Genomic DNA, 24,191 nt, shown 5'->3' on the forward strand with positions numbered 1-24,191 from the left:
AAAACTGCTTTATAATAATAGGGGATTTTTTTCCATTACCTTTTAAGTAGGTCCTGTTACAATCTTTTCTCATCACAGTCTCTTCCCAAAACAATGAATGAGAATAAAAAAATTCAGAGAATGATAATTATAATCAAAAATAAATATCCTTAACAGTATCTTATGCATTATTTCAAAGATCTTACATTTTTATTTTTCCCTATGCAATGATTTCTTAAAAGAAAACAATTTACATTTTTACATGGTGTTTTAATTCAGTCCTTTTTTTAATCTCTAATTTTATTTTTTAAAGTTTTTATTTAAATTCCAGTTAGTTAACACAGTGTAATATTAGTTTCAGGTGTACAATATGGTGATTCAACACTTCCACACATCCCCCAGTGCTCATCACAACAAGTGCTCTCCTTAATCCCCATCACCTATTTCACCCATCCCCCACCAAACACCCTCCCCTCTGGTAACATATCAGTTTGTTCTCTATAACTAAGAGTCTATTTCTTGGTTTGCCTCCCTCTCTCTTTTTCTTTTTCCCCTTTGCTGATTTTTGTTTCTTAAATTCCCCAAAGAGTGAAATCATATGTATTTATTTTCCTCTGACTGACTTATTTTGCTCCAATTATCTCTTGACTGGACTGAACTGGTAAAGGAATGTGTAAGAATGCTCATAGAATATTCCTGGAGTTCTTACATGATTATACAGTTTTCTATAGACTTGACACTTGAAAAACTCTTCTGCTGGATTTAAAGTCCTTAGTGCACACTTTTTTTCCTTGAGTTATGAAACCTAAACCATCCTACCTTTGTCTTGGTTTAGATGTCCTGGTCTAAGATGCTCATGCCATCAGATTTTCTTTCACTGATACCAGACACTTTTTTTGCCTCAATTTTCTGAGGATAATTTTCTTTATCTTTAAAGAAAGAATTGGAATTAAATATTAAAGGGCAGATTTTTTTAGGTATATGGTAATGAATTCAATTTTTGAATTATGGCTTAAAACATTTTCAATTACTTCATTTTATTCTTTAACATCTCCAGTTATGTATATCTTTTATCTTTTTTGCATCTCTTTCTATTTGATCAATTTCTCTCTGAACACGTTTCTTTCATTATTTTGATCCTTTTTTTAGTTATTATCACACCTTTCCTGAATGTTCCTTATTAACTTCGAAGTTTAAGGTTTCCTCTTTTGGAGGCTATGTCATTTAGTTTATTTTTTCAAGATGATTTTGTCTTTTTCTTTAATTTACTGCCTGAGCTTGATCAACTCTCATTTCACATGCTGACATGTTAATATTTATCTTAATATGAAAAAAATATTTTCATAGTGACTTAACCTAAACATCCATTTCTCTTCTGAATTTTGGAATTTATAATTCAAGGGTTTTTTTTATACAAGTGTTTATTTAAGTTTGTTTAATTCACTTTGGAGTGTTGTGTTGAAGTTTTACTTCAATTAATTAGTCAATTAATTAAGTTGCTTATGAGTCTTTTTTAGAATTTTTATCACTTGAGATGTTTTGATTCTCCTTGTTTGTTTTCTTTTTTATTAGTTCTGTATGGAAGTAAATCTACAATTTTCTGATGATTCAATGTTTTAAAAAAATTACTCTGGATTGGCAATGAGACTTTCAGATAACTAATTAGATTACTCAATTCAACTATTCTCTTTTCTATTAATATACTGAAGCACAGTTTTAACAGATAGTGCTAATTTCAAGGAAAGAGGTTTCGATTTGTCTTTGATTCTATCAAGCTTTTTTTTTCTTTCTTTAGAAAAACAAATTTTCTTTTTCTTATACATTCTTGCCCTTCACAATGAAGTCTCCAGTATGTGCCTCCCCTTTCCCTATTCACTTTACTCTCCTAGAAGTGGTGACATAAAATTAATGAAACAAAATATTGTAGAAGAAAAGAAACAAGTGAACACTACTAAAAATACTACTTGGGTAAAATTGACAGAATGATGAGGCTCAAATAACAGATGACACAACTTACACTGGCTTAAATATAGTTGGATTTACTGTCTCTCATTACAAAAGGCCAAGCTGGGTTACTCCCATGACTTATTGTTCTCAAAGGCATAGGTTATTTTAAAATTTTTTATTTATTTGAGAGAGAGAGAGAGAGACAGAGCGAGCATAAGCAGGGGGAGGGGCAGAGGCAGAGGGAGAAGCCGACTCCCGCTAAGCAGGGAGCCCAATGCGGGGCTCCATTCTAGGATCCTGGGATTATGACCTGAGCCAAAGGCAGAGGCTTAACCGACTGAACCACCCAGGCGCCCCTCAAAGGCAAAGGTTATTTTAAACTTCACATTCTCACATTGAATTTTGTTTTCAGCTTTGGCCCTTTATAGTCTTAAACACACTTGGAGAAAAGTGTTTCTATGTAAGAAATGCTCAAGGCCGAAGAATGTCCTTTTCTTGGGTCCCCTTTTAAGAGTGAGGCAAACTTTCCCAGAACTTTTACTTTTCCCTCCCTGCCTCAAACCTACTGTTTTTCCTTCATGTCTTTGTCCAGATTTCATAAAATCATATGTAATTTTACCAATGTTCATTTTTAGATAAATCAATATTTTCTTGTCCTGAAGCATCAGGTATTTAAACTCTGTGTTCTTTTGAAAGGAAGAAAGGGTATGAGATGATTGCTGACTAACTCACCAACTGTTTCTGACATGGTTAATAAGCACAATAAATTCTAAAACTAAAACTAAAACTTAAGTGCATTTAATTGCAGATAAAATAATAAATAGAACAATCTAAGAATCTGAAGGATAATAACCTTGAAAAATCTTAGAATAATATAAGAATTATAGAATAATAGAGTAATCTTTGGTAAGTATCTGAAAGATAGTGTTGTTTTTTAAAAAAGATTTTACTTATTTTTTGAAAGAAAGAGAGAGTGTGTGTGCAAGAGAACACGAGTGGGGGAGAGAGTCAGAGAGAGAGGGAGAAGCAGACTCATGACTGAGCAGGGAGCCTGACTAGGGGCTTAATTCCAGGACGCTGGGATCATGACTTGAGCCTAAGGCAGTGAGCCACCCAGGTGCCACTGAATGATAATATTCCTAGAACATTCAGTAGAGTTCTTAATGATTTTTCTCTCTAGATTAGAATAACTACAGAAAGTCTTTGAGAAGAAATTCACAGCATAGAAAACTTAGTCCTTTACTTATTTCTAAAAACTCAACTCCCCAAATTTGGAAGCTTACACCTGTGGACAGTTGATATCAATCATCTGTTAATGGTGATCCTTCTGTCTACAAACTTACAAAGCTTATGCCAAATTTTCCCCTTACAAAACATAGTGTTCAAGAAAATATTAAAAATCATTTAATTGTAAACTTATTTATTGGGAGTCACATATGAAGAGACAAGGGAATTGAGCATTATTTTCTCCCAAGTTCTTGACCTTTTTTGGGGAGGCTGGCCTTTAGAAATTGTGCCTCCATAGCCTTGATGACTGGGCCATGGCCCAAGAGACCATAACTGCATTGTAATAGATAGTCGGACAAGGCTTTCTCCCTCCTGACTTGAGATCCCAAAACCCTAGTTGGCTATTCAACCAATGATTTGTGTTAGGATGAAGTGGTGTGAACCATATTTGGTCAGGTGGATGGAAAAAAAGAGAAAGGCAGTCTGCTGAGAAAGATAAAAATGAAGTAGACATGTACAGAGAAGAAAAGATGAAAGTGTGTAGTCTAAATGAGAGAGAGAGGACAATGAAGAGAGAGAGAGAAAGAGAGAGAGAAAGAGAAGGGGGTGGGCGAGAGGAAGAGGTAGAGAGAGAATCCCAAGCATGCTCCACGCTCAGCATAGAGCCAGTTGCAGGGCTCCATCTCAAGACCCTGAGCTCACGACCTGAGCCTAAATCAAGAGGCTGATGCTTAATTGACTGAGCCACCCAGGTGCCCCTCTCAATTTTATTTTGACTTAAGTTAGTTTTGGCAGATTTCTGCTAATAGCAACCCAATAATCCTGACTTATTCAATCTATTGTTCTATGAGAACAATATTCTCGTGCTAATGTTTCTATGGTATGTGTGAGAATCAATTTTAGAGTTAAAATGATCCTAAGATATCATAATTTCATAGATTTAGAACCCTAGAGAGGTTAAAATATTACATAGATGGTTGAGGATCCTGACAGCCTCAGACTCCTGATTTTACAAATACCAGCATTTATAGAAAATTAAAACAAAGATTTGGGAATAAACAAACCACTTTTTGCTTTTCTTCTAATACCAGCTCATTTTCCAGTGATACTCTTCTAACAAACTATTACTTCAAATTAAAAAAAAATTAATTTTGAAAGAAACCCAACCTAATGAAAATAGAGATTCCATTCCCTGCACCCAGATATACCAGACATTTTGACATATTTACTTCATGTATCTTTTTTAAAGACATAAGATAGTCAAAATCTAGTCAAAACAGTTTTAAAAGATAATTTTAGAGCAAGTAGTCTAGTATGTATACTTTTATAAACTCAGACCCTCTACTAACTCAGATATAATTATATAGTCTAATTGTTTTCTGAGTTTCCTAAATAGAAATGTTTAAAGTACATTACCAACATGGGATTCATTTTACTTTCTTTTAATTGAAAATAATTTCATATTCATCCCAAAATTAAAAAAAAATTATGCTACTGAACGCACTTAGATGTACTTTACTAGCAACAGATTGAGGTATATCTTTACATATTTATATTTGTATATTTTTTATAGTTTTGGAAAATAGTCTTTAGTTTTAGCTTCCTCACCTTTTCTCATCTTTAGCCTTTGCTTGAAGCTAGGTATCATTCAAAACCAGTAGCAATCAGTATTCTTTTCATTCTTGTTAAAACATAGCATTGATCTGTAATACATGGGGATTAAGAATATCAAGGGAGAACACTTAAAATACAGTGGCAATGAATTTATATAGTATTTATGTGACTATCAATATTCTTTCAAGGGATTTACATTGTAATTGAAGATTAGTTGAGCATAAGTTAATAAACTCTTAAAGTATTAGCCAAATCTTCTTACGTAAGACTCTAAGACATTCTTTCCAATTTTAAAAAAAATAGTAGTAATCAAATATGATGCCCCTAGAGATATGCTACAGGGAATCCATACTATTCTTTCCTCAAATAATAAAGTAGTACAATATTTTCTAATTTTCTTCCTTATTCACCCTAGTGTATATATTTGTCAGAATATAAAAATTATAAACTTTTATCTACCATTTGATTGTTTTCTTCCTATTTGCCTTATTTTATTTGTTTGCTTTTATTTATTAGCCACTTTTAATTTTGATATAATTGGGAATAATTTCAAACACAGAGTTGCAACAGTAGCACAAAAACTCCTATACATTACAGTATAATTATAAAAAGCACAAATCTTAACATTGACACAATACCACTATCTAATCCACAGTCCATATTTAAATTTCTTCCATTGTCCTAACAATGTTCTTAATAGCTATTTTTTCCCCCTCCATCAGGATAACTCCTTATATTTAGTTGTCATATTTCTTTAGTTTTATTTAATGTGGAGTTCTTCCTCAGAATATCTTTGTGCTTTATAACCTTGACATTTTTGGAGAGAATTGGCTAATTATTTTGTAAAATGTTGCCAGTTTGGGTTTACTAAAGCTTTCAGATTATTAGAAATTCCTGTGTTTAATTATATTGCAATGTACTTTCGAAAGTTGAATTATTTTTTCTTGAGAGCTAAGCTGATCTAGCTTAGTCATTCATGAAGGACATTTGCTGTATAGGTTAAGATATTCAGGCTTTGGAGTCAGACAGATTTAGATTTACTTTCTACCTTTTCTGACAATTAGTTTTACTCATCTTCTCCAAGCTTCAATTTCCTAATCTGTAAAATAGGGAAAATGATGAATTCTCAAAGGGGTTGCTGGAAGGATTAAATGAGATAACATATGCAAAGCATTTGGTAAAATGCCTGGCATGTAAACAAAGCTCCATAAAGGATTGGGCACATTATTATGTTTGCCAATGGAAAGTAACATGAAAAAACTGACAAGCTAGTTTAGTGGCATTAAATAAATGATAGCACTGATATTTTGGAGAGGAGGAAAGTGAGTGAAATTACGTTTTTCATCTGAAGGCCTTTGAAGCATTTACGTTTTCAAGTTCCAGTGTTAGGTCTTTTTTAATGTCTCATTTTTCAGTGTATAGGACTTTATATTTAATTTTCCAAAAGCAAAATATCTCAGTTTATGTTTTAATAATTTCCTTTTGAAGTAAAAATCATAGCTAAGGGAATTTCTTTCTGATAGTGTAGAATTTAAAACAAGGATTTCCTGTTTTATTTTATTTATTTGAAACTAATTGTATATTTGCTTATATGCTATATATTACTTATATGCTTATTTACTTACATAATAGTATTTTCTCAAGGTAGATCAAGAAAGCCCATTTAGCCATTAAGGTAGCTGAATAGCCAATAAGAGTAACAGCTTTGATTTGGGCTGTGGGAATAGGGATTTTTTCAAAGCAGGAGACAGGAGAAAGAGAAGAAAATACACATTTTTAGCTTATTGCTTGATGCAGGATTGATGTCATGAATTATCTTGACCTAAGCTGTGTCTGTATTTGGCAAGCTTCCATGAGCCCTTCTGGCCATAAATTCTACTTCCTGGTGATCCTCTGTCCCAGTGGGTTAAGCTTGTAACATATGACAAATTTGTTACAGCCTTTTCTGCCCTGCCTGTTCATATACAACTCTCCTTTCCTCTTGGGTAAAGAACTCAGGTATTTTTCAGAAAATTACTCCATCAGTAAGGAATTTGGGATTCTTTATATTTATTTAAATTTTTCATATTTACATTTAAAGATAATATATGTGATAATTAAAATAAATTCCTAATTGGCTATTTTCCAGGCTTTGTGTTTAATAGATAGTTTTTGACAAGTTGGGGCCAACTTGTATCCTGAAGTCATGTTCTGTGGAGTCTATAGTCTAATCTGATACTGCTCTTGATATCTTAACTTCCTCTAGTTTTGAAGATGTAAGCATTATTAGTGTATTTAGCCACAGCACTCCTGTCTAGGCCAGAGGCATGAATCAACTCATCACAGGATGGGCTGCCTGCCTGCTGAAAGTATTGGAGAGCTTTCTGGGAGTTTTAGACAGGCATATGGCTCTCACACTGGGATATATCAGGCTAGAATATGCCCGTGCAACTTTGCCCTGGGTAATTTCAAAAGAACAGAATTTTTATTTTTTTTTTAAGTAAGGAGGCTCAAATTCAACATATTTAAGTTTGATCTCAGTCAATAGGAATGAAGAAAAAAATACAAAAAACAAATAAATTAAGAAGAAAAATATTTAAGACCTCTAAAATGCACTCACATAGGGTGATTTGCATGCTTTTTTCCTTTATAAGCTTCTGGTCATTTAATTTTTTCTTAAGTTACATTTTTACTTTTCATAGAGTGTTATTAATTTCTCATAGCTATTTGCAACAGTTAGAAAGTCCACTTTTAGAAAACTAATTTAAATGACTTAAAATTTTGATGCCATCTCCTTCTAGAATTTATACATCATTTTTGTATAGGACACTATTACAATTTTCTAATACCAGTGTACATTATTTCTTACATCTTAGTAGCCGTTTTTTCTTTGAAATTGAGATTTGACATTCAGATACACTGATATTTAAGTGGCCAGGACATTTGAAAGAAATTGGAGGTTATCACAGAAGTGCTCTTCTGTTGGTGATGAATTCATGTATCAGAGACTTTCTTTTGCATTTATTTAAAAGTTAGAAACATGGTATTGCTATTTAAATAATTTTCCCACATAATAATTCCTTAAAAAGTTGTAATTGCTTTAAGTTTTACTACTGATTGTAGTCATTTGTGTGATTGTATCTATGATTGATGCATTTTAATGTTGCAATTGTCTGGCAATTTTCATTGATTATATCCATGACTGGTATTCTTTATGGTACAATTGTGTAGTAATAGTCTGATTATGTTGCTGTTAAGATTTTTACATAACTTTCTCTCAGGACACATTTGAAGAATAGAGATTTTATTTCCAAGAGTATAAGCTCTTGGTAAAACAAATCACTTCATTTGGCTTGGTGAATTTTCATTGAGTCAACAGGCTGAATGATATTCAAAAGAAAACCACCATGTTCTCTTTTTATATTATACTACTGAGAATTTTTTTTAACTAACATCTTTTTTTTTAATTTGAGACAGAGAGAATGAGAGAGAGAGAGAGAGAGCACATGAGAGGGGGGAGGGTCAGAGGGAGAAGCAGACTCCCTGCCGAGCAGGGAGCCCGATGTGGGACTCGATCCAGGGACTCCAGGATCATGACCTGAGCAAAAGGCAGTCACTTAACCAACTGAGCCACCCAGGCGGCCCTAACATCTTCTTTTTTAAAATTTAAATTCAATTAACCAACTTAAAGTACATCATTAGTTTCAGAGGTAGTGTTCAATAATTTATCTGTTTTGGATAACACCCGGTGTTCATCACATCATGTGCCCTCCTTAATTTAAAAATTTATATTACTAAAATTTTTCTTTTTCTTTTTTAGGATTTTATTTATTTATCTGACAGAGAGAGAACGAGCAAGCACGGGCAGGGGGAGTAGCAGAGGAGAGGGAGAAGCAGGCTCCCTGCTGAGCAGGGAGCATGACATGGGACACGATCCCAGGATCCTGGGATCATGACCTGAGCCGAAGGCAGACGCTTAACCAACCGAGCCACCCAGGGCCCCTAAATTCGTTTTTAGAAAATATTTATTTATTTGAGAGAGAGAGAAAGAGAGAGAGAGAGATGAGCCTAAGCAGGAGGTGTAGAGGGAGAGGAAGAGAGGATCTCAAACATACTTGGTGCTGAGCACGGAGCCTGATGAGGGGCTCAATCTAAGAACCCTGAGATCACGACCTGAGCCAAAACCAAGAATCAGACGCTTAACCAACTGCACCACCCAGAAATCAGAAAAAGATCTAATAACAAAGACTGAAAAGAAGTGGCCAGAATGTTTAGGAAAATCTAGCAAAGAGCAGTATAGGAAGGCCAAAAGAATTAAGTACTTAGAAGTGTCTGCTGCATCTGGCACAAGGGACAATAATCTGGACCTCACTGAAAGCAGATTCAGTGGAGTTGTGGAGATATAAGCCAGGTGAAAAGGTAACTAGGAATCAAGAGGAGATAAAGTCATACAATATAAGGAGAATATTTGGGGGGGGGAACAATTGTGAAGGGAAGGAGAAAGATAGGATAATAGACATACAAAAAATTTGGGATTTGTTTGTTTTAACACAGCAGAGAGAATTTGAAGGTAAAAAAAGAAAAGAAAGAGGTAAGGTACTGAAGAAAAGGTCTCTGAAGGGGCTCAGAGTTTTATTATAATTCAAGGTAAACTTTGAACAGATAACTTGGCACTTCTTTCAGTGAGAGCCAAAAGAATGAGGTAGGGAGATATATGAAGATAAATTCATTTCTGGGTAATGGTAGGACATTGGAATTTCTCTGCCACTTGGATTCTGTATTTGCTGTAATTTAAGAAGATATCTTTTCTCTACTAAGGAAGGATATGGAGGTGTGCATGAGCATGGGGATGGAATGGAGAAAGAGAGGAAAATGTTAAAGAGTTGGAGACCATGCTATGTAGAAGGGCTGACAGAATTTACAAATGAGAACAAATAGAGGGATTGTTGACTGAACATGAACAGAGGAGACTTGTCTTGGCACAGAGATATGATTCTTCCCAGCAGTGCTTAATGGCATGCATATAAAAGCAAGAAAGCAAATGCATGGAGTGATTTTCCCATGGTGATACACAGATCCAGTGTAACAGAAGGACAAGATAACAAAGCGGTTGTAGGTTGTGGGTAGAGAGTACTTGAAAGTGATGGACCACAGAGTCTGGTTCAGACTGGGATAAAAATACAGTCACTAGGAGGCTGATGACCCAGAATAGATGAAATGGCCAATGTTCTGGGGTCTTGATGAAATTTAATAATTGGTATAGTGAGAATATGAAAGTAAAAGTGCATAAAGGATAAATGTTTTTAAATAAAACAGGATTTTATACTCAAAGGTTTTGAAAGTACTGTTATTTGGAGGGCGCCTGGGTGGCTCAGTTGGTTAAGCGACTGCCTTCAGCTAAGGTCAGGATCCTGGAGTCCCAGGATCGAGTCCCACATCGGGCTCCCTGCTCAGCAGGGAGTCTGCTTCTCCCTCTGACCCTCCCCCCTCTCATGCTCTCTCTCTCTCAAATAAATAAATAAATAAATAAAATAATATTTGGGGCACCTGGGTGGCTCAGTCATTAAGCATCTGCCTTCGGCTCAGGTCATGATCCCAGGGTTCTGGGATCGAGCCCCACATCGGGCTGCCTGCTCAGCAGGAAGCCTGCTTCTCCTTCTCCCACTCCCCCTGCTTGTGTTCCCTCTCTCGCTCTCTCTCTCTCTGTCAAATAAATAAATAAAAGCTTTTAAAAAAAAGAAAGTACAGTTATTTGGCAGAATAACAAGAGAATTGATTTTAAGATCAGCAGCATTATAATTATTTTATTGTTCTGAAAATTAACAAAAAATTTCTGAGATATAACTGATTAATTCATTTTGACTAGTGGTTCTCAACAGTGTCTCTCTGTTGAGGGAGACATTTCTTTGACCGACACATCTCCAGTAATGGCATGATGAATTAATAGAAAATCACTAATTTCCATCATCAAGGGAGTTTTAGAACTGTGCTATCCAGGACGGTAGCTCCTAACCACGTGAAGCTGTTCAGCATTTAAAATGTGAGTAATGGGGCTCCTGGGTGACTCAGTCCGTTGAACGTCTGCCGTCAGCTCAGGTCATGATCCCAGGGTCCTGGGATTGAGCCCCCTCATTGGGCTCCCTGCTCAGTGGGAAGCCTGCTTCTCCCTCTCCCTCTGCTGCTCCCCCTGCTTGTGCGCGCCCTCTCTCTGTCAAATAAATAAAATCTTTTTAAAAAATGTGGGTACTGCACTGGAGGAACTGAACTTTAAATTTTATTTAATTCTGACTTCAATTGAAAAACTGAAGCACACTAAAACATTCTTCCTTTAATACTTCTTTGCTTTGTTTCAGAGGTATAGGTCTGTGATTTATCAGTTTTACACATTTTATGTTAAAAAAAAAGATAGTAGGAAGGGAAAAATTAAGGGGGGGAAATCAGAGGGGGAGATGAACCATGAGAGACTATGGACTCCGAGAAACAAACTGAGGGTTCTAGAGGGGAGGAGGTGGGGGATGGGTTAGCCCGGTGATGGGTATTAAAGAGGGCAGGTACTGCATGGAGCACTGGGTGTTATAGGCAAACAGTGAATCATGGAACACTACATCAAAAACTAATGATGTAATGAATGGTGACTAACAACAATAAAATAAAATTAAAAAAATCTTCTTTGCTTTAATGGGACTACATTTCACTTTCATTGCATCGACATTATTGTTTTGTGGAGAACACGACAGATACATCATTAATAATATCTCAATAATTTTATATTGTGTAAGTGATACTATTTTGGATATATTGGGTTAAATAAGATATATTATCATTATTTTTTAAAGATTTTATTTATTTTGAGAGAGAGCGAACATGAGAGGGGCATAGGTAGAGGGAGAAGCAGACTCCTGGCTGACCAGGGAGCCGGATGTGGGGTTGGATCCTCCGACCCTGGGATCATGACCCTGAGCAGAAAACAGACGCTTAATCGACTGAGCCACCCAGGTGCCCCTAAATAAAAATGTATTATTACAACAAATTTCACTTGTTTCTTTTCTACTCTTTAAAATATGGCTACTAAGGACTCGAAAATTAATGTGTCTTGTGTGATATTTCTATTGGATAGAGCTATACTATTTTTGAGTTGCATTCATCATAGCTGACTTTTGGAATATAAAAATTCTTGGTTAAGATTAAAAGTATATATAGAGAGAATACGTTCATATACGTTCCTCCTTTATGTATAGGAAAACTAACATTTTTAAAACACAAACCCGACAAGATGGCAGAAGCAAAGCCGAAGATGTGAACCGGCTGCAAGCTCACCTCACGCGGGTCGACCTCCGTGGGTTGCTGGACCGGCCCAAGAGCAGCGGCTGCATCTGTACCGCCCCCAGGCGGCGGCGACTGAACCACGCCAGGCGGCGGACGCGCTCCCCACCAGAGCGCCTGCGCAAAGCCAAGAAGGCGGCGCAACCTAGGGAGATGCGCCACGTGGTGAAGAGGCGGCTGAGGGACGTGATCTTTGCGCTCGAGTTGGTGGATAGCGTGGTGGGCGTCTACAGCCGACTTTCAGCCGGGAGGAAATCAAGTCTGAGATGTTCGGCAGCCTCCTGGGTGAGTTCTCCATCACCTTCAAATTCCTGAAGCAAGCCGCATCCGGCCTCCCCCTCCCGCGTCATCCTCCTCCAGCAGAGGAAAGGTGCAGACTTTTTTTTAAAACATATTTTGTTTAATGAAGCTGGTACAGAAGGTGCCCGTTTAAAACTGATATCCTACACCAAAAAGTGAAAATAAAATAAACAGGTGCAGTACTCTGTTGTGTACACTTCTGCGTGAATAACTTTATGAATCGCTAATGAAAATTAAGACTTCTCTGGGGTCTTCCGGACAGGATTTTTCTTTAATCTTAAAATGCTTTCTCTTCAGTGAAGAGACTTAGGACGAAGTCATTACTCTCACTGTATGTGTTATCTCGACCCCAACTTGATATTCCTCTTCTTTTGGTCCAGCCCCTCAAATTTTTAAAATTTGAGAATAATTGGCCACCCTGAGGATTTTTCTTGTCACATGTTACTAATGTATTTAGGAGACAGTCTTAATTGTATAAAATTATTATCTATTACTAGGAAAATGAGAATTAAGGCATAACGGGAGGCCAAGTTTCCAAAGAGTGGGGAAACCAATTGAGTTGGGCCTCAACATTCTGCAGGTTGCTTTCTCTTTTACCTGGTATGCACTAGGGGACAGTTGCTTATTCTTGGTGAGAGAGGAGAGAGACAAAGTTGGCACAGAAGTTCCTAAAAGGTATAGAAGTTAGCAGAACTTTAAATAACTTCTCAGATCTGAAAGAGACAAAAATTAAAGTTTGGTTCTGCTAGAGCACCTGGATTTGAGGAACATGAAGATCCCAGACAGAAGGGTGGCACAGAGAAATGAATCAAATATTCCAGTTTTTCCGTCGGGATGTTAGCTGTTTCTAAGCTGCTCAGTACAGGTGGCTAAAATGGAGACTCCCGTCTCCCTACTCTAATAAGATTGCTATACTTGCTTAGGTCATTCTCTCTGCTCTGAGTTTGGTAAATGTCCGCCTATGAAAAATGGGAGATTTTAGTGTTTTCTTCCTTTTTTTCTTAAGGATCACAGCCATGCATTGTGTGTTTTCCCAACATTTGAAAAGAGTTGTTCTGTGCTTTTCCAGTGCTTTTAGAAGGCAAGTCCAGTAGCAAGGCAAGTTCTATCATGGTTGGAAGTAGAAATTTTTTTTAAGTTTTCATATTTAAAAAGTTTCCCCTTGCATGCTAGTAATAGAGCATCTATAACATGATTTTCGTGATTTCTTTAGATTATTTTATTTAGAATTATCATAAAATTTGGATTACATACAGCTTTTGAAATTTGTTCAGAAATTATCATAATTTGGATTACGTATAGTTTTTGAAATTTGAGTTCCCAAACTGAGGTGATTTGTAATTCAACATAATATGGTTATATGAATTCAGATTAAGCATCAAAGGCAGCTTATCAATGAATATAAACCAATGTTGTGAAAGAAACATTTAAAAAAATCTTTTTTCCTAGCATTTGGATCAGTTGTCCTCTTTTTATGCCATATTTTAATTTAAATATTTATTATTTAGTGATTTACTTTATTGCTATATTTTAATATAAGCATGTACATACACATTTTTATATGTGCTTAACCCAAAACACAAAGCACATGGATTACTATGTGGTGTTTGTACCACTATTTTATTCTATTTTTTTTTTAAGATTTTATTTATTTATTTGACACAGAGAGAGAGATAGCAAGAGAGAGAACACAAGCAGGGGGAGTGGGAGAGGGAGAAGCAGGCTTCCTGCTGAGCAGGGAGCTTGATCCCAGGACCCTGGGATCATGACCTGAGCTGAAGGCAGACTCTTAACCGACTGAGCCACCCAGGCGTCCCTGTACCACTAGTTTAACACTTAGCAAAAAGGTACCTAAAGAACAGGAATAATGTGTGTCAGGGATGGGAATCCAGATTTAGAATTACTGAAACTGTAAATTTAAAGTTTTTCATCCTTTTAAATAAAAGTGGAGGAATTTGCCAAGTGTAGGAGAGTATAATGGAAATGGGGGAAACAAAAAGTGGCAGATGCATTGTTTCTACAACGAAGCTCCTACCTCAGAGCTCTTCCATACATTTGTTATCTTGTTTGCTCCACACCAGTTCTTAGAAGAACACATGTTGCTGATGAATAAAAGGCTCCAGAAAGACACTAGGGATTATCCCAAGTTATGTCAATTATATTGTTCGCAACTGAACTAAAAAATACATCTGAAAATGACACAGGCTTCAATAAATGCCCCTATTCATATCCAAATCCAAAACTATGTTTTCATCTATATTTAGAATGTAAATGGTGGGTTACCTCAACAATTACACCAATTCTTCATCCCCAGTGCCAATATTCTGTTAATTCCTGGAGCTGATAATTTTGGTGATGGGAACTGTCAATTCAGTCAAATGGAGGTTGCAACTTTGTAAGAATGAAGAAAAATGATGACTAAATTTAAGGGATAATTATGACTTATTAATTATGAATTTTTAATCTACTTTCCAATAAAGCATATTTCAGAAAGCATTATGTATATTAAAGGGGGTGATTTATTTCTTAAAGTCTTCTTAAGAGTTAAATGAGTTAAAATATTCTGAGTTTTAATAAGAATTCCATGAAAATTGTTGTGAAATCTGCTACCATGTTATTTTACAAATACAATAGTGTCTAATTTAGGTCTCTTTGATTTATTGCAAGAGTTGTAAGGTAACAAAGATGCTTAAATTAACAGCTTTGTACTTTTGGTGGTTAAAACTAAAAGATGCATTAAAAACTTAACTGGCCTTCTAATTTAAGATTTATAAAAATAGCATCAGCAAAAAAGCGCAATGTATAATTATACTTTTCCCAACATGTTTACTTCTTTTTCTCATTGTCTTGCTTTTGAAAACAAATCTGGGCACTAAATATTAAAGTATTCAACTGTTATGCTAGCATTTTTAAAACATCCAACATAACAAAAATAATTATTTTAACATCTGTTTCTTTTTCAGTGAAATCCCAAGTTTCCTAGATCATCTGTAAAATATCACAGGCATGGAGGTAATTCAAATTCACTACTGCTCACTTTGAATTTATGTGCTCTTTTACATACCCTACTTTTTAATAGCCATACTTTTAAAATCACATCTTAATTTGAATATTAGGAAATGATACATACTTTTCCTCTTGAAATCTTACCTATCCATTAAAACACATTTCCCAAGGGGCGCCTGGGTGGCTCAGTCAGTTAAGTGTCTGACTCTTGATTTCGGCTCAGGTCATGTTCTCAGGCTTGTGAGATGGAGTCCTGCGTCCAGCTTGCACCACGCATGGAGCCTGCTTAAGATTCTCTCTCTCTAGCTGCCCCTCCTTACCCCTCCTCTCTCTCTCTCCCCCCGTCCTCTCTAAAAAACAAAACAAAACAAAACACATTTCAAGGCCCACTTTCTTCAAGTGTTCTGGTTTTTTCTATCCTACACTGATATTTCCTGTTCTGAATTCCCATCTCATGCTTCCTCTGTCCTACTTGCATGGTCGTACTCTTCACTTTTGCATGGCAGTAAGCCAGCTACACTTTAAGATCCTTGGGGATGAGAACTTTAATCTTCTACATCTCTTCAACAGTGTCAGAAATAGAGCAAGTTTTCCAAAGATATTTGATTATCTCAGTTGGCTTTGAGTAATGAAACTATCTCTTGGAACCTGAGTGATTGGTAAGAACTATGTGATCTTCAAAGTACATATCAGGAAGTCAAATGCAGTAATCAGAGCCACTTAGCTGTATCTCACAGCCAAACCTATACGAACAATTTTTCTAAGAGTATTTATTTGGGAAAGTCATAACTTGGTAAGCCCTGGGGTAGGTAGTGCCTGGTTGTTATCATAACTGAGGCATTGTGGTAGTCGGAAGGCCCTCATGGATCTCTTTATTTCTATTCTTAGCTGTTGCACGGTTGTCAAATACATATCTCAAACTTTTAATCTGAGGTATTTCTCAGTGTGGGAAATGAGAGGTAATTTTAGTATAGTACCTTCTTTGTCAAAGATGATTATAACAACCAAAAAATGTCAATGGGGAAATATTTATGTATAGGCCAAATGTGCCCAAAAGAATCAAAAGAAAATGGAAATTTAGAGCAAAAAATTTGAGGGGAAAGAGATATTTAGCAACTTCTTCATTAGATATTTTTAAAAAATAAATTAAAAAGAAGATCTAGATATAGAAATATGTGGGAATCTACAAATTACCAATAATATTCCTTAATAACTACCCTTCTTAGCTTTAACTGTTAAAACTCTATTAAAAAATCATTTGGAGAAATATTTTTGCTTCACAAAATTTTTCTCTTATATTCAGCTGAACTTATTTGTTTTAATTTTGCAGATACCATTTTGATACATTTATATACAAAGAACAAGGCAATGTTTTATTTCTAAATTTCATACCCAAAAATTCCTTCTGTGGGTTTTGTTTAGTCACTAGTTCCTTTTGAAAAGTAGCGGCAAAGTCATTCATGAGGCAATCTGATAATGGAGTTTAAAATTTCCTTCATCTTAGAATAGCTGTCCTTTTCTTAGGATTATCATCTCCAGCTCTATAGCAAGTAGAGAGCCTTTTCTTTACTCCTTACCAAGTATTTTCAACTGGGATAGCTTGCCCTATTTCTTTTTTGTAAAATCTTGAAAATATTTGTTTTAATGGAATTCCATCATTTTCCCTGATAGCACAGTTCCTGCACTTGACAGATAAACTATTGACTTGAGAAATATTTTGTTTTTCCAGAGAATCTAAACTCATAAAACAATCAGAAAATTTCATTTAAATGAAATTCTACAGCAGTGTAACCTCTTCCATTCTGTGCAAACACATGGAGTTTGGTTTCTATGGTTACTTGTTGTTAGTCCTGTGCTCTTTGGTTCTGTGCAGAGCTGGACAAGAGATCAACAAGCCTAGATTGTCATTATAATGAGGCAGAAACTGAGATAGTTTCTTTAGTTGATGGCCATGCAGCAGTTTAGATGACACATTATTTTAAGGTAACAATTATAAAAAAAATCCCAGAGGGGCTTTTTCCTCCTTAACACTAACTCGTTATTTGGTAATGTCATAGGAACAAGAATGAGAAGAAAGACTGAAAAACATAACTATATCGATTGTCTATCTGTTCATCCAGGATGTGTGACTAAAAAAATGTACTCATTCATAAAGTTGAGGTTTCCAAAAACCATGGAATAGTTTACAATATTAGAGCTTATGTCAGTTTGTGCATGCATGTGCATATGTATTAAAAGATAATTCAGGTTTACAAATGTGTATTTTGACCTAAGGTATTTCCAACAAATAAAAAAAATTGAACCTCTTTGGAAAAAAAGCTATTCTCAGGATTCCATACTCAAGAATAGCTCTGATCCATTTTATTCATGGAAATTATTTAATTTTTCTTATGAAGCAGTAATATAATACAGATTGGGAATGGTGTTCCAAAAAACCAAGCAATCCTTTGAAAGTTATGTTTTAGTTGGGTACATGCTTTGTGTGTAAAATTAAAATATTTTGATATATCTTTAGTTGAATTTGGGATCTCGATAGTAACCATGATGTAGTAATCACCTTCAAATTACCTACAAAAATGTCAAAATTGTTCTACAGAAAAAGAGCTGAGGGAACTGATGGTGGAAATCTTTGATAATGAACCATTGGTAGGTAACCTATGTATGTTATACTTCAAGAAATCCAGCAGCAGCCCTTATCACTTGATGGAGAATAGAAATATGTTCTGTTTGTCTTCTAATTGTCTTCTAATTGTCTTTGGAGACAGGATCTGTGCCAAGCAAAAAAACCTGAGTACTGTCTCTCTACTTCAAAAAAATGGCTTTTGGAAAAGGGCGGAGTGCAGTCTTTTTCCCTCTCACAACTTCTAGGGATCCAAATCCCCATAAGTAAGCTATGATGGGTAAGAGCAAAACTGGAGCCCTAGAGCAGGTGCCCTACCATGAGCTCCAAATTCAGGAGATCTATAAAATTGGATAGGAAAAAGTAAATCTTTATTTTCGTTAATCTATCACAGAAATACAGCATTCTTTTTAAGTTTGGCTGTAGGCATAAACCACAGTTATATTAGTAGGACTTGTGACTTTCTCCCCAGTAGAGGTTATTAATGTCTTGATATCATGTTTCAGTGGCTTCAGGTATCTTAAAATATATTTTATTCTTATTAATACTTTAGATTTATGGTCATTATGAAACCTTCCGATAGATCTGGCATTAATGACTAATGAAGCACATATACTGGAATATAATGTATATTTTATTTTTTAAAGTAGACTGCTCTCTGTATTTCAATAGAATTTGTTTCCTTGGGAGCCTGTTTGCTTTTTAAAGATTTCTTCGTGGTTTACTATATTGCTAAATTTTTTTTAAGGATTTTATTTATTTGTCACAGAGGGGGAGAGCACAAGCAGGAAGAGAGGCAGGCAGAGGGAGAAGCAGTCTCCCTACTGAGCAAGGAGCCCAATGTGGGACTTGATCCCAGGATCCTAGGATCATGACCTGAGCTGAAGGCAGGCCTTAACCAACTGAGCCATCCAGGTGTTCCTATATTGCCAAATTTTTATATAGCACAAAAAGTAAAGAAGATGTGCTCAATGCTGAATATTTGTTGAAAATTGGTAATAGACTAAGACTTCTGTATGTAAACCTGCTCTTTAACCGTCAGTCCAAAATGAGGATTTAGCCAGCACGCAAGCCTTAAGCATTGTCAAAGCAAAACAACAGCAGATCTCTTGGTAAACACTAACTCTAGGTAACTCCTACCAAGCTTAATAATGAGAAGATAATGGAGAACAAAGGAAGGAAAATATCAAAATGAAGATTCAGAAAAAGACAATACCCCTGCAAATGAGTTGCTCTTATAGAAACCATAAAAATTACTTCTGAAAGCTCTGTGACATCCGTGATATGGAAAACCATCAGGATTGAACAGGGTAAGGTAAAAAAGGGAGAAGATAAAGAAGTAACCAAAGAAACAAAATACCCAATGTCTGAATTAACATTTTGTTCGAAAAATTAAAGAACAGGATTCCCAAAGAAGAGATCAATTTAATGATCTAGAAGGTAGACTGTAGATACTTTCCTACATAGCAGGAGGTAAGGAAACTAAAAAGGAATGACAGAGAATAGAATTACAGTTATTTCAGTAGGAGAGGAAAACAATAATAACTAGATTAAATTATTGTTGGAGAATTTTTGTATTTCTTCAGGAAAAAAAACTACAAATATACACAGAATGAAGTAGCCTTCCGGAAAAACTTTACCACCCACTTCAGGTAAAACTTTTTAAAAAAAGTAACCTCGGGGCACCTGGGTGACTCAGTCAGTTAAGCGTCTGCCTTCAGCTCAGGTCATGATCCCAGGGTCCTGGGATTAAGCTCCACGTCAGGCTCCTTGCTCTGTGGGGAGTCTGCTTCTCCCTCTCCCGGCCGCTCCCTCTGTTTGTGGGCTCTCCCCCCCCGTCAAATAAATAAAATCTTAAAAAAAATGCTTCAGCTGCTCTCTTAAAAAAAAAAAAAAAATCTCTATTTCAGAAAAAAAGGCAACTATGCACATGGGGAAAAATCTATAAGAACACATACAAAAAGAAAAAGAAACAGACTATCTGTAGATGTAGTCTAGTCCCCAAATTCTAACACTAAATACCAGAAGTCAAAGGAGAATGTTTATGGAAATTTGAGATAATTTTTATCCTGATAAATTTCCTTAGAAATAGAACAAGTATTCAAATATATAAGAGATTCACTTACAGGTTACTTTGAAAAGTTTTTAAAAGTTTTTGGTACGCAATTCAGTAATATTCCAACTAATTATGAAAGAATTCCAAATCAAACTTCCATAATTAGAAAATTCAGGTATAGAGATGTAACAACTGTTAGAAATTAAATCTGTATCATTGTTCAAGAGAATATATGAAATGTAAAATTAATTGCAATGACCTTGGTGTAAATCATATTACATTAGAAAGTGTAGTAATGAAGGCATGAGCAGGGGAAAATTAGAGTGTTAAATTCCTTATCATAAAAAAGAGTTGGCACTTTATTTAGATTCCAATACTATTTAATGTTTCAGACTATCTCTAGGTTTGTTAATAAAGTTAAATTTATTAGAATTTTCTACAATAAGGGATAATACTGCGAAGTCTTACTACTATTTCAAAAGTGGGAATCTAAGGTGGGAGATTTATAGACTTTGAATGTAGAATCAAATGACTTAAGGCAGATCTTTCACAGTGGGAATCTGATGGAGATAGAGCTAAATTCATGATATCATAGTTTAGGAGTGGACACAACAAAGCAGGGGTCTTGAACTGAGTCTTGACAGATAAACAAAATGTTTGTCCAGATGACCAGATTATGTCTCTGATAAATTGATCAGGGGCATTTCCTGAATGAAATAGTAAAGTTATATAGTGGGTTATAGCTTTATCTTTCATGGACCAGATTTTTTTAGAACAAATCACTAAATCATGTTGACATAGTTGGCCTTCAGGCTTATCTAAGTCACATTGATATACATAGCCTCAGTGATGTTTTAACAACTTTTAAAAAAGTAACCAGCCATAAAATTAACACCACTGTGATGTGGAATATATAATTAAAGCAGAATAATATGTGTGTATATCAAAACAAAAATGTTAAAGTATTAAAATTCTCTTAAACATTTAAATGCTTAAACTATTATGTTGACAAGACTCAGCTTTAGTAAAGGTAATAAAATTCCAGTATATGTTGTTTATAATAAATATACATAAGACAAAATAAGCAAAAAATAAAAATAAAGAATGGGCAAATGTTGAAATGGCAAGTTCAAATAAAAAAAAATCAGCGTTCATTTAAGGCAAAATTGTCTTCACATTTAAAGTCCTGGAAGGGAAAAGAAATAAATTTTAAATAGAAAAAAAATATAGACCTTAATGATGAGATGACATGCTTTAATAGTAAATAGCAGAGAAAAACAATATATAGAGAAATAACTTCTAGGAATCTAAAGAAAAATAATCGAGACAATTTTAATATATTAAAAATTTGAGCCTTTATCAGAAAAAGCAAATATAAATTTATAAGTAGGTTTGCAGAATTATGAATTATCTACTAAAAAGTGTAATTATTGTGGAAACAAAGAAGATTGAGTATCCATTTAACAAGATCTCAAGCAAATCCTATAAATACAAAAAGTCAAATTATACAGGACACATTATCTGATTTGTGTGCCATACAGATGGTAATTATTGTTGAAGGTTTAAGCATTATTAATAATAATAGCAACAAATTACAACCATTCTTAAGTTAAAAACAATACAAAACTATTCTAAACAATTTTGGAGTAGAAGTAGAAATTAAAACAACTTCAAAACAATTAAATACAATGAGAACACTATTTTCCAAAACTTACATGATACAGCCAAGGCTATACTTAGAAGAAAGGCAATAACTTTAAAAGCTTTCATTAGTAAATAAGAAAGAAGGTAAAGTACCTAATCAATAGTCCAAGGAATTAGCCGACAGTATATAAAAAATAAAACTAGGGAAAGCTAAAGAATGATACAAAAGGAAATTATGAAAATAAAATGGATGAATAGAAAGTTAATTTTTTTTTTTATTTATTTGAGAGAGAGAATGAGAGAGAGAGAGAGAGCACATGAGAGGGGGGAGGGGCAGAGGGAGAAGCAGACTCCCTGCTGAGCAGGGAGCCCGATGTGGGACTCCATCCTGGGACTCCAGGATCATGACCTGAGCTGAAGGCAGTCGCTTAACCAACTGAGCCACCCAGGCACCCAGAAAGTTAATTCTTGTAAATTTTTTTTCAAGGGGCATTATATGTTAACTATTTGCCAAGTACATATCATGGCTCATGTAAATTAATCCTCACAACTGCCCTATGGGGCAGTTATTACACAATTTTATAGATTATTATGACATTATTATATCATATATAGATGAGAAACCAAAGCCTTAAGAAAAATTAAGTTTCTTGTGGTGTAAGAGTACATAGTTTACAAGTGGTGAGGTTATAGTTTGATCACTTTTATCTCTAATTCCACAAACTTGGCATTATCAACAATACGAATTTACAATCTTGTTGTTCAGGAAGTCAGAAATCTAAAATGGGTCCCATTGGGCTAGCATCAAGGTGTCAGTAGAGCTGCGTTTCTTCTGGAGGATTTCGGGGACAATTCATTTTCTTGTCTTTCCAGCTTCTAGAGGCTGCTGCCTACCTTGGTACTTGGCCCCCTTCCATCTCCAGAGCCAGCAGTGGCTGGCTGAGTCTCAAACAGCATTATTCTGATACTGTTCTGCCTCTTTCACTTATAATGGCCCTCCTGATTAGATTTGGCCCACCCAAATAATCTAGTATGATCTTCTTATTTTAAAGGCAATGAATTTTATTTGCAACCTTAATTTCCTCTTTGTCATATTGCATAATGTATTCACAGGTTCTGGAGATTAGTGTGTGGACATCTTTGAGAGATATACCACAATAAGTATACTTAAAGTGTTGCTCTTCCAAGTACACTTGACTCTTCAACAATATGGGTTTGAATTGCATGGGTCCATTTACATGTTGATTTTTTTTTTTTAAGATTTTGTTTATCTGACAGAGAGCGAGAGAGCACAGCAGGGGGAGTGACAGAGGGAGAGGGTGAGGGAGAAGCAAGCTCCCTGCTGAGCAGGGAGCCTGATGCGGGGCTTGATTCCAGGACCCTGGGATCATGACCTGAGCTGAAGGCAGACGCTTAACTGACTGAGCCACCCAGGCGCCCCCCTACATGTTGATTTTTTATAGTACAATATTGTAAATGTATTTTCTCTTTCTTAGGATTTTCTTAATTTTTTTTCTGTATCTTTATTGTGAGTATATAGTATATGATACATAGAACATACAAAATACGTGTTACTCCACTGTATGCTACTGGTAGGGCTTCTGGTCAACAATAGGCTATTAGCAGTTGTTTTGGGGTAATCAAAATTTATATGTGTATTTCTAACTGCACAGGGAGTTTGGTGTCCCTAACCCTAATGTTGTTCAAGAGCCAACTATACTGCCTCTTTGAAAATCAAATATGCAGTTCTGATGAGAAGAACGTAGAAATTGGGAATGATAATATCTTAATACATAAAAATGAGTTTGTGTTATATAGGTAAGTTGCTCAGCAGAAGGCACTCTAGCTTGTTTAAGTAGAGAAGAATTTAGTAGGGGATATATCTTGCTCACAGCAATACAACCAAACACAGAATGGGACCGAAGGAATTGCTTTATCTCTTTGGTGTAGAAGCTTCCTGAAGCTACTGTTGGCTACTCTGCTTTTTACTCTAGTATATTAGTCTGCTTGGGCTTCTAATACATAATACCACTGATTGGGTAGATTAAATAACAGAAATTGATTTCTCACAGTTTTGGAGGTTGGGGAATTCTAAGATCAGTGTGTCAGTATGGTCATGTTCTGGTGTCATCATGGTTGAGTTTTGGTGAGGATCTCTTCCTTGCTTGCTGATAGAAACCTCCCTGTGTGTTCAGGGTGCTCAAATGACCTCCTCTTCTTTGTGCTGGGGTGTGCATTAACAAATTTTCTGATAAAAATTCTTATAAAAATATTAATCCTGTTAGATTAGGGTCTTAGAATTATGACCTCGTTCAACCTTAATTATTTTTATTAGGGGCCCCATCTCTAAATACAATCATATTGGGGGGGTCATGGCTTCAACATATGAATTTTGGGGAAGGGGATAGAAACATTCAGTCCATAAAATCTAGTAAAATGGAATTTCCATTTCTAACCTGGATTATCATGCAACTAAGTTCTAAACACAAGAATCCT

At 35.4% G+C, this 24,191-nt stretch overlaps 1 protein-coding gene and 1 pseudogene across 1 annotated transcript in view; one reads left to right on the forward strand and one right to left on the reverse strand.

The window, feature by feature from the left end:
- LOC112823689 (non-histone chromosomal protein HMG-17-like) overlaps positions 1-12,209 on the reverse strand; it is a 34,761-nt pseudogene extending 22,552 nt beyond the window's left edge.
- LOC141372706 (small ribosomal subunit protein uS19-like) overlaps positions 11,977-24,191 on the forward strand; it is a 47,733-nt gene continuing 35,518 nt past the window's right edge. Inside the window, exons 1-2 of the mRNA XM_073892665.1 lie at positions 11,977-12,354; positions 15,333-15,381. Of these exons, the coding sequence (XP_073748766.1) occupies positions 11,977-12,354; positions 15,333-15,335 (381 nt within the window). The 3' untranslated portion in view covers positions 15,336-15,381. The remainder of the gene's footprint in view (positions 12,355-15,332; positions 15,382-24,191) is intronic.

Source organism: Callorhinus ursinus, unplaced genomic scaffold (assembly GCF_003265705.2).
Source record: "Callorhinus ursinus isolate GAN/ISIS: 27379988/994484 unplaced genomic scaffold, GSC_fseal_2.0 scaffold5, whole genome shotgun sequence".
NCBI lineage: Eukaryota > Metazoa > Chordata > Mammalia > Carnivora > Otariidae > Callorhinus > Callorhinus ursinus.